The sequence below is a fragment of the Kogia breviceps genome, chromosome 12 (assembly GCF_026419965.1).
Source record: "Kogia breviceps isolate mKogBre1 chromosome 12, mKogBre1 haplotype 1, whole genome shotgun sequence".
Taxonomy (NCBI): Eukaryota; Metazoa; Chordata; class Mammalia; order Artiodactyla; family Physeteridae; genus Kogia; species Kogia breviceps.
The window spans coordinates 31948482-31960624 of record NC_081321.1 but is presented as its reverse complement, the minus strand read 5'-3'; the positions used below and the strand labels follow the sequence as shown (position 1 = coordinate 31960624).

At 35.1% G+C, this 12143-nt stretch overlaps 1 protein-coding gene across 6 annotated transcripts in view; it reads right to left on the bottom strand.

Annotated features, from left to right (window-relative positions):
* Positions 1–12143, bottom strand: part of CNTN1 (contactin 1) — a 353678-nt gene that overhangs the window by 158340 nt on the left and 183195 nt on the right. For all 6 annotated transcript variants that reach the window (XM_059080718.2, XM_067009071.1, XM_067009074.1 and 3 more), the window contains 2 exons: positions 2584–2719; positions 1129–1161 (listed from right to left, as the gene is read on the bottom strand). In XM_059080718.2, the coding sequence (XP_058936701.1) occupies positions 1129–1161; positions 2584–2644 (94 nt within the window). In that variant the 5' untranslated portion in view covers positions 2645–2719. The remainder of the gene's footprint in view (positions 1–1128; positions 1162–2583; positions 2720–12143) is intronic.

The window sequence follows — 12143 nt, the reverse complement described above, 5'->3', positions numbered from 1 at the left end:
TCCATCATTAAATACTCATTTATTCCTCAAAGTAATTGTTTTAAAATGCTTATTTCTCTTATAAATCTGTTTATCTACTTACTTTTATTATTCTCTATTATATGTAAGGTTCTTGAAGTCAAGAAACATATCTCACTGATCTTTATATAGCCTAAATGTAGTTATTCCTAACTCACAAGGAGGAAACAGAAATAGCTTTGATGTGCTTCTTGCTAGGACTGTCCTTTTTCTTAATCCCCTACAGATGGAAATTCAGACCCACGCTGGCATGAATATCTTACTTTGGCATGGAAGTTGTTGCATTGGTTGCTCAGTGATTCTTCCTAATTATTAATTCTCCTACCACTAAGCTGTGGCTTTTGTCAGTTACCAGTTTTACTATGTTTACTGAGCACCTACTATGTAGGTCACTGTGCTGGAAGCTATTGTCACATTATTTTTTTAGTTCTCACAAGAATCCTGTGGTTTTTACATACTGGAAACTTGAGTCTCATAGAAGTTGAATAATTTGCACAAGATCACATAACTAGTGAATACCAGGTTGGCTATGTAAATCCAGGCTGGCCTTACTCTAGATTCTTTTTTTTGCAGTCTACTATATTGCCTATATTTCCGGCAAGAACTGTTCAGTGGTTGAAACAGAATCTAAACTAGCAGGATTGCTAATTATATTCAATAAAAAATAAACAATAAATTTTGCAAGGTCTTTGGATTTCTAATTAAACTGAATCTTAAGGTTCCAAGTTCATTAATTTTAGTTAAAGTGATGTGTGCAGCAAAGCAGGAGGCTTTCAAAATAAGCTAGATTTTTACAATATTGAAAATGTTGCTTCAAAATTTAGTAGCATAGGATTGTTACAAAGCATGCAGGAAAAAATACAGGTTGCATTGAACACATTCCATCTGCTACAATCTTCTAGTTGGATATTTGTTTGTGGTGTATCCATTCATTCATTCTGGCAATCAAACAAGTTGCCTGAAGACCCTAGATAAATCATCTTACAAAATTTCCAAGTGCTCTAACATTAATCACTTGCTTGAAGTTTGGAGAATTAATAGCTTAAAGCAGGATGAAATATGATTTATTTGAGGAAAGCCATTTAAAAATTAACCCTTTCATCAACTTACCTCCGTGACCATACCTTCTGTGCCATGTAAACTCTAAAAAGAAAAAAAAGAAAAAGAAAAGAAATTAATCCCCAAAGCAGCTCTTCAGGTTGTGGTCTCAAACATTACTCAGATAACTGAGATATTAGTTAATGAAATAAGATCGCTGGCCTTTCACTATTAAGGCTGAAGTATCACCATATCTTTGCAAATATTTATTTCCTGTCTTTGCAATTTTATAGTTGTAGCACTAAAATTTATGGTCAACAGAATTAGTATGGATTTTCAGTACTAATAAGATTATTTTTGTTTTATTTTATTCATAAAGGTAATACAGCAATAATAACCTTACCACAAAATTTTTCTTTCTTATATTTATATAATATATAAGCATATAGTTATATATGTGTGTGTATGTGTGCATAATTATGTGGTTATATCAATGTCATTAAAATTCTTAAGTACTGATAAAATTATATTTTTCTTGATTTTGAAGTCATCATAAAAAAATTACTCCCTAAATTAAAATAGCTTTTTTATTTCCTTAATAATAAATAAGAAATATAATAAGATGCCTATCAAGTTCATCATTAAAGCAATCAAGGGGGACTGATAAATGAAAAGATGATATCCAACTAAGTCTTGAACTTAATAGCAACTCAACAAGCACTGACCTAAGGTAACTGAGACAAAGGTATCAGGAAAAACTGATTGTTAGAATACATGCTGCTTCAGATAAAAATACAATGTACCTCTCCTTGTAGAAAATATTTCTGAATCTTTCACACTTGTCTTTGAAAGATAGAAATATAGTATTTGTTTGTCCTAAAACTATACCATTCTTAAAACTGCTTTGTTATTCTTAAGTCCCTGAATGCGCTGTAGATTATTTCTGAATTGTTTTTCATAAGATTGACCAGCCAATAATAAAAATTAAATTATATTCTTATAAATAAAAAAGAACAAAGGTAACAAAAGCTTAAAATCCATTATTTTCTAATTATTTTACTGTATTTTACTTTTACGTATGCTAATGAGGTTAAGTCTATTATAACTATATAGTGAACATATTGTATAATGGTGAGCTGTTACCTATCTTTTCTGCTGCTACATTAAATGATTTCAAGTTGAAATTGAGAATGGTAGGATGGTTTACTCTCTAGGAATTGACAAAATGCTACACAGCAGGGATTTTTCTTTTCCTCCCAGAGATCCAGATTTTAAACATTTACCAGCACATCACTATATAAGACTGATTGACTAAATCTTGTGAACTTTAACTGAAACTAAAAAAAAAAAAAAAAAAAAAAAAAAAAGAAAACAAGGGCCAACCTTAATATATATGAATTTACTTGTCTGACCCAGGTGTCAAAAGAAAATATTAATTCTAACTTTATACACCAGATTCAATGAAGTGAACGGCATATTGTTTACATTGCTATAATTTATGGAGATTGTACAAAGGATACTCCTTACCTGATAGACAGGTTGTAAAAGATACAATCACAAGGTAATTGACCAGCAACCACATTTTCATCTTGTGTTCAGTAGAGGTTAGGTTCAATTTTCAAAAAAAACTTTACCTTTATGGTAGTTGGAGAATATTAAACACCTGCATAAAAAGGGAAGAGAAGAGGAGAGAAGAAAAGAGAAGAGAAGAGAAGAGGAGAGAAGAGAAGGAAAAGGGAAGAAAAGGAAGGGAAAAATGTTCATCATTTGGGGTCAACAACATTACCAATTCTATTTTATTTTATATTTCTTATTTGTAGAATGTTTTAGGTTATTTACGTACATTTGTAAACCCCATGTTGTAATGAAAGGAGTAGATTCTGCATCAGTGCTTCAGCTGCCTCCCAGTATTGACATGGTAAGAAACATGAGCAAGTCACTCAATTGATATGTTTTAGTTTTTAACTTTTTAATAATTGAGCATAGTAATATCTTTTTTACAAACAGCACAGTTGTGAACATTTCAATGTCAATTATTTTAATTGAAGATTAAATTTACTTGAAGGGCTGGTAGAAAGATTTAATAAAATATATTTGTATAAGGGCTTTGTAAACGCATACACGCTGTACAAGAGTTATACGTTAGCATTGTCTGTTGGTGGCTTATGGAAAATTTTTGCCAGAAATGCTAATTTTTAGACATTAAGATATATTGCTTAATAATATATTCATTCCCTTTCCCCTTCTTCATTTCTTTCTTTTATTCATTTAACAGAAAGTAAATAATTACTCCTTATAAGGAAGAATCTAGGTTTTGTGTGGCCAAATCTTTAAAATTTGGAGAACCATCTTTAAAGATAAGGAGACAAAATTACTAATATAAACTAAGCTACGAAACTATGCAGCAGTCTAAATAAAATATCTTGCTTTTATAAATTCTGCAAAAACTTATGACCACGTGATTATACTGGTGAGGTTTCAGGGCACTGAAATAGCCCCATGTAAGTGAGGGGTCCCATGACTTAAGCTTCATCATCTTCTTTGTAAATCCATCTGCGACCAAGCATACAGATAAAGGAATCTATAAGAAAGACATAGTCTGCTTACCCTTAAGAAGTTCACAGATCAATAGGAACACTTATGTGTATACAAGTCAGTGCAATGAAACTTTTTTGGATCTACATGCTATTAAACTTGAAAGCATGTTAATCATTTTAATTAAAAGCATTGCAAAATGCATCACAGTGGGAATGGGCCTTGTGGTGACAGGCAGGGCATTATGGTGGAGGTGTAACAAATTTTCTAATGTTTCAGGGCATTAGAGAGAGACTTCTTCAATTGGGACACAGTAGAGCTTTCAATTTGGAAGGATATTAAATCAAGTTTTCAAAGAATATATAAGAAATAGGATAGAAAAACCTCATGACATAAAATTGAATGTAAAATATTAAGATCGAGCATAAAAGCAATTCTGAAAAGAAAATATGTAATGTTATGATGATCAATATATAAATCTATTTAAATATTATCTAAAACAGCAAAAATAAAATGGTACTGATTTGTTGCATCAAAATGACATGTAAAAGTACTACTTATTTTTTTTTAATATGATGGATTTAAAGACTATATTTACCCCCTCTAATTTGCCAGAATCCTAGCATTTGCAGAGACTGGTGAAAATATTTAGTTGGTACTACATGGACCAGGAAAAACATATTTGTCCCTTTTGGTGTATAGGTTATTTTACAGTGAAAAATCATTTATTTCTAAAAAAAATTGCGTTGAATTCTTAGAGAAAACATAACAGAAATGGGTAAACTTAGCAACAGGAGATATTTAAAATATCTTTGTAAGAGGAAAAATATTCAACAGATAATTTTTAAATGCCAGGATTGATTTATGACCAATTTATTTCTCTTGGACATATGTAAGAAGGTGAGAACTCCACATCTGTATAAACTGTATTAAGTCTACACTTCTAAATTTAAATTTCATTTTATTTCTTTTACTAAGCAGAACTGATCAGAGAGAAAAAGAAACAGGTAAATAAAGGTGAAGAATGAAAAAAAATTCCTTCAGGAGGCAGAGAAATCAATGAAATGATCTATGGAAGGATATTAGCTTTTTATTTTGTTATCATTAATATTTAAATGTAACCTAAATTAAAATTATTGAAACCTGTGCACATTGTTTATGTCTCCTAAAGTTTGTCTTGAAAAATGTACATTTCAGCATTTTCTTGGCCTATTGGTTTCTAATTCCTTTCATTGAATTATGCACACTAATTAGGACAAGTTCCTTTAATGAGGAGGAAGGTAGAAAGGCAAACATAAACTGCCAAAACTGCTGTGTCAATCAAACAGTTCTTTTTGTAAAGATTAATTTAGATAAAATATTTGCAAACATTTTGCAAATTACAAAGCATGTTTGGTTTAATGTGGCAGTAATTATTGGATTTTAAATAGTTCAAATTTATCAATTAATAAACTGTTATAAATTGACAATTCTAAAGTAATTCTAAACAGTAAGTCTACATACTAATAATATTCAATGTAAGAGCAAGGGATGCTGCTGCAGTTTTTGTATTGTGTGTAGAGGAAGCAGTACTGACCAGAAAGAAAAAGAATCAGGTAAAAATGAAGGACAATCACAGTGAGAGTATCCTTCAGATTATTAATTTTGTTGGGTTTTTTTTTTTTTTTTTTTTTTTTGGGCGATACGCGGGCCTCTCACTGTTGTGGCCTCTCCCATAGCGGAGCACAGGCTCCGGACGCGCAGGCTCAGCGGCCATGGCTCACGGGCCTAGCCGCTCCGCGGCACGTGGGATCTTCCCGGACCGGGGCACGAGCCCGTGTCCCCTGCATCGGCAGGAGGACTCTCAACCACTGCGCCACCAGGGAAGCCCAGATTATTAATTTTGATGAATTGTGTGAGTGAGATTTTGGTCTGTTTACCTCATTGAGTCTACAGGGAAGCTGGGAAAGAAAGAGGGCAGGTCTAAAGGAAGATTAGCTGTGTCTACACAGAGCAAGTGATTTCAGGAAATTATAAATAAGGTACAGAAGGAGTTTCTAGGTCAAGGATATTATTTTACATTTCCTTCTTAGACAACACCCACGGTATACGGGAAAGTGAGGCAAGGCATGGTAGAAAGAGATGGGGGGAAGTCAGCCAGATCTTGTCTGAAGTTTGGCTCAACGAATATTTAGCTTGTAACTTTGGGCAAATCACTCAAGCTCTGACTCTAATTTTCCTCATGCACAAAGTATGAAAAAAAAAGTCTATTTCATAGGACTAATACAAGCATTGCATAAGATTGTGCAACGTGAAATGTTTACTGTGAAAGTATTCGATAAATATTAACTATTGTTCTACGAGATCTTAGGCCCATCGGGCTACAAGAGAAAACAACATGTCATTGTTTATTGTTATGCCTCTAATGCCCGGCACATAGACGCCATTTGATATATATTTATTGAATAAATGAAGAAATGACTGGACCATTCCATAACTGTATTTCAAAACACTTGCCACAAACAAAATTATAGTTCCTTAGAATAAGGATAGGATGCTGACAATAGGTAATAAGGAGTATCTCTTACTGGGGCTCTGGTCTTTGATAGGGATTATTGCTGCATATAAATACACTCTAGAAGAGGAATATTCTAAATAGCAATATTTTAAAGCATTTTTAATATGCACTTTATTGAATGTTGTTGGAAGTCTCTGTCTTCTGATTTGAATATGCTCTCTCTAGTCAGAAGGAAACTTTTTTCACGATTTTGAGCCACACTATCTTTTCCTTCACTCCAAAATATTGCCTATTTCAATAGGATAGTGAGTCCTCATTCTGGCAGCACGTATTTTATTTTATTTAATGGGTTTCTTGCTGTTTCAGTATAAAAGCATCTCTCGCATGTTGTGCACCCATTTGTTTTCTGCTGCTGATTTGTTTTCTTGTGTCACCAGTTATCCCATCACTGTGACTCCTGATCCTATCCTCTCAGCAGTGCAATAGAGGAGAGAGGCAGCAAGGCTGTGCCAATGCTTGCTAGTGTGGAAGAAATGGCTCTTCTTAATTGTCCCTTGAGGACCTGCCACTCAGTAATCCACAGACAGATCCCAGCCCCCATGGGCCTGAAAGGTTGCAGCAAGTGAAGTGGCATAGAAAGAAAACAAGTTGGACAAAGATGTGCCAGTTAAAGGAGTAAACATTTTCCTTCTCAATAACCAGAAGAACAGAATGACCAGCTCCTGGAACCCGGGGATGCATTCCTGTCCACAGGCCATGCTGTGCTGGCTAGCTCCCTGGTTTCTCCTACTCTCACCCTGGCCTTACACAAGGCAGTGCAGATGCTTCCCCCCAAAACCCATCACAGCTCTATAGGTGTCCAGTGACTGGTGTTTTTCTAACATGTATTGCAACTATAGTAATTTCCAAAGAACTTAACTTCTTTTCTCCAACATCGTTTATTAAATCTCTTCTTACTCATGTATTTAAACCACTACAACAACAAAAATATAATAAGGCAACACAGGGTGACAATCTCTATTCCCTTCCTTCATTCTCCCTTCTGTCTTTCCATGCTTTTCTTTCTCCGACCTTTCTCTCTTTACTTTAGATGATACTATGGTCCTCCTTTGAGAAATTTGGTCCATATCTATGTATGCATTTTTCTCCTGGACAGACATCATCTAGTTCTTGCCCTGTTTTGTTCTGTCATGGGATAGCCATATAATTATTCAAAAAAGCTTCAACAGTACATTAACAAACATTTAGCCACTAACAATTATTCACAAAGTATTTACTGCTGCTGTATAATCAAAGTTTGTTCCATCAATATCAATAAATCTAATATTTCATTGAACCGATGCTTATATAAGCATTTACAATGAGAGAGAACAAAATTTTAGAAATATTGAGAAAATACTAATATGTATTAGCAAATTGTCACATCTCTTTCAGAAAGAAAAACGATTTGGGGGGATATCAGGAACCTATTCGGATTTATCCTCAACACAGCTCATGAAAGGCCATGTTAAAAAATATTTAGGGCTTCCCTGGTGGCGCAGTGGTTGAGAGTCTGCCTGCCGATGCAGGGGACACGGGTTCGTGCCCTGGTCCGGGAAGATCCCACATGCCGCGGAGCAACTGGGCCCGTGAGCCATGGCCGCTGAGCCTGTGCGTCCGGAGCCTGTGCTCCGCAACGGGAGAGGCCACAACAGTGAGAGGCCCGCATACCGAAAAAAAAAAAAAAAAAAAAAAAAAATTTAACCTAAAATTTTACTTATGATACTCATCACTCTGCTCTGGTTCTAAATATTTGCTATAAAGTTCAGTTTCCAGAAAATAGAGGAAGCTTGTTGGTGTTGAGCACAGATGATCCTAGGTGAAAAGACATCAATAGCCCTTACTCTACAAAACCAGGGGACATTTTGTCCTCAACTCAATCTGAAATTCTGCCTTTGCTGCACACATCACTTCATCCTCCTGAGGTGTCAGTCACCCAGTCTGCAGAATGGAAATCCAAGTCCATTCTTCAGAACATTGTTGTGAGGAGTAAATTATTTATGCATAGAGATACATGTGTGTAAGTAAAAGCCCTTTGACATCTGTACATAACAGAAGTCAAAACATTAAAGTGAAATTAACTAAAATTTTCCAGAAATAAAATTAGTTTGTTTTTTTTTTTTTTGTCTGCGCCACGCAGCATACAACATATCTTAGTTCCCTGACCAGGGGTTGAACCCATGTGCCCTGCAGTGGAAGTATGGAGTCTTAACCACTGGACCACCAGGGAAGTCCCAAAATCAGTTTTGAATTTAAAAAATGGAAATCTTTTAAAAAAGGAATATTATATATTTAAAAATTCTTATCCTTTAGAAAGGAGATACTGTATATACTACACATTAAGCATTTGTATATCAATATTTTACAGCTCCAGTTAATTTTCAGATTATTAAAAACAATTTAAACATAGGAGACACAACTCCCTCTACCTATATAATTGCATACTTTAGATGATCTTCTCCAGCCTCATACTGACTTCTTTAAACTCTATTATCAAATTATTATTGTCTCAGTCTAATAGTTTTTAACAGTGTTTTAGCAGCTTACAGATGTAAAAAATTTTGAAGAACATGCTGTTCTAAGCCAAGGAATGACAGTGCACCGCCAAGAAAAACACCATGTTTTCTGAAAATGATTATAAACATTATCCTTCTTTTCCAGAATAGAGTCATACGCTGCTCAACTAACAGGTAGAATGTGATGGTTTTCAGATTGCAACTGCCTTAGCTGCTGAAGCAGCCTGCCACTTGATTATGTGTGAAGTATATGTAAAAAGAAAAGCAATATAATAAATATACTTCAAAACATTTCAATAAATATAAAATTATCAGACTGTGAAATTAATGACTTGGAAGCTGCTGAGGGAAAAATATCTGAAGGCTTTCTGAAGATATGGGTATTTATTGCATGCTGACAGCACACCTTGCATTTTACAGAAAACTGAATGCTCATATTTTTAAATAATTGGATTTATGATTACATTAATTACTTGCTTATTTCTAAAATGATGTAATGCCTGCAGAAGGACTTAAAAATAATGGAACCCTGTTTGTGATATTTATAGCACATATTCCTTGCCAGCCCATGATGTCATGCAAGATTATAACTGATGTAGTCATGATTTTTGTTGGGATAGTTTCAGGAAACCATCACTTTTATATGATAAATAAACTGAGAGTCCTACAGACTTTTTGTCCCACATTTCAGGAGTATGTGTATGTGTGGTTAAATATCTCTTAAAATTCAAGAAAATGCAAAAACTTCCTGCTGATTCTAAACTACCTCCCCAATGGAACTGACATGGTACCAATACTACATAATTATTTTGCTTGAAATTACAAAATTGAGATGCTAATGGAAAATACATATAGTAATAATAAGCAAATAATGCAATATGATTTCTTCATTATTTGCAATTCCAAAAATCATTGATTCAGTCAATGAATAAGGGAGGGGCTGCTTTGTCAAGCAAGATTTAAAACTCAAACATATACATGTGGGATTCCACTCAACCTCTTTCTCATCAGTGTACTAATAAGAATCAGTTTATGAGGGAGATCAAGATGACAGGGCAGGAGGATGCTGGGCTGACCTTCCACCATGAACACATCAAAATACATCTACACATGGAGCAACTCTTGCTGAAAACAACCCGGAGACTGGCAAGAAAGGCTCTTCTACAACCAAAACTTTAAAGAAAGATCCATATGCAATCAGGTAGGAAGGGAAAAGAAGTGACTTGGTCAGGGTCCAAGCCCCTAGCAGGAGACACAGAAGAGGAATGAGGATATCACAGGCTTGAGGATCTTCCCCGGGGATCAAATCACATATGAGGCACCTCAGCCCTGGAATCAGACCCTGGTTAGATGAGCCCCCTTAGCTGGCTTGAAAACCTGTGAGACTTACCAGAGAGCTATGAGAAACCAAGACTTTTCTTGTGAAGAGTGCATGCAGATGTTTGCTTACTCCCAGGAATGGTGCAGAGGCTGTAGATTGAAAATTGCCTGGAATTCTGACCAGTTTCCTCTGATCATCCCAGCATGCACCTCAGCCCATACCAGGAACTGGATCCAGCCTCTCTTGCACTGGTGCTGCTCTCCATTAGGGTGAAAGCTGCCATTGCCAAGGAGACTTTACACAATTAGAATGAAACCAGCTCAGATACAAACTTTAGAGCTTCTGCTCCAGCACCTTGGGCATCAACTCTGCCCTTGATAGAGGGCTGATTGCCACTGAGCACAGAAAAAGCCCTGGCTTAAACCTGGCTCTGGTCCTAGCCACTCCATCTTCAGCCCTACCTCCCTCCAAGGTGGTAGTTGCCAGCACGCTCCAAGGGAAGACATGATCCATGCTCACTTCAGATCCAGCTCTCCCACCAAAGCCACTGGATACATGCAGACTGAATAGGAATGCTCCCACACTAGGATAACCCTTCAAGACTGGAGTAGGTAACTGTTACACCTAATATAGTAGAAACAGAGAAAGTTAAGCAAAATGAGAAGACTGTTTCAAATGAAAGAACAAAAAAAGAAAAAAAACCCTAATGAAATAGAAATAAATAATTTACCAGACACAGAGTTCAAACAAGTAGTAATAAGAATGCTAACTGAACTTGGGGAAAGAATAGATGAACACAGTGAGAATTTTAATAAGAACTAGAAAATACAAAAACCAATTAGATCAGAAAAATATAATGGAACTGAAAAATACACTAGAAGGAACTAACAGCAGAATAAGTGATACAGAAGAATGCATAAGTGATCTGAAAAATAGAATAATGGAAATCACCTAATCAGAAGAGCAAAAGAAAATCAAACTTTAAAAAAATGAGGATAGCTTAAAGGACCTTGGGGACAACATCAAGTGCATTAACCTCTGTGTTACATGGATCCCAGGAGGAGAAGAGAGAAAGGGGTAGAAAATGTATTTGATAAAATTATGGCTGCAAATTTCCTGAAGCTGAAGAAAGAAACAGATTTCTAGGTGCAGGAATCACAGAGAGTCCCAAACAAGATGAACCCAAAAAGACTCATAATTAAAATGGCAAAAGTTAAAATGGCATAGTTAAAATGGCAAAAGTTAAAGATAAAGAGAGAATTTTAAAGGCAGCAAGAGAAAAACAAAGAGTCACTTACAAGTGAATTCCCATAAAGCTTCAGCTGATTTTTTCTGCAGAAATTTTGCAAGCCAGAAGGGAGTGTCATGATATATTTAAAGTGTTGAAATGAAAAACCTAAATCCTAGGAGTCTCTAGCCAGTAAGGTTATCATTCAGAATTAAAGGTGAGAAAGATAACTTCTCAGACAAGCAAAAACTAAAAGAGTTCATCAACACTAAATTGATCTTACAAGAAGTGATAAAGGGTCACCTTTAGTTGGAAAAGAAAAGGCTACAAGGAAAATTTATAGGAAAGGGAAAATACCACTAGTAAAGGCAAATATATAATAAAGGCTGTGGATCAACAGTTTAAATAAATTAGTATGAAGATTAAAAGACAGTAAATGTAAAATCAATATAAACACAATAAACATTCAAGGGATAGACATGATAATGTAAAATATAACATCAAAAACATAAAGCATGGGGGAGGAGAGTAAAAACTGTACCTCTTTCAGAATGTGTTTGAACTTAAATGACTACCAGTTTAAAACAAGTAGATACAGTTACAGGTCAACATATGTGAACTCCATGGTAACCACAAATCAAAAACATACAATAGATAAACAAAAAACAGAGAGAAAGGAACAAAAGCATAACAATAAAGATAGTCATCAAAACACAGAGGAAGAGACTAAAAAAAGAACAGAGAATAACTGCAAGGACAAACTGAAACCAAATAAGTAAAGGCAATAAGTACATACTCAGCGATAATCACACTGAATGTCAACAAACTAAACGCTCCACTCAAAAGGCATAGGGTGCCTGATTGGATAAAAAAACCAAAACAATGTCCTGCCTGCTGCCTGCTGTACACTGTGGGGTGTTGTTCCAGAACCCTTTGTTTTAGACTTGTAAG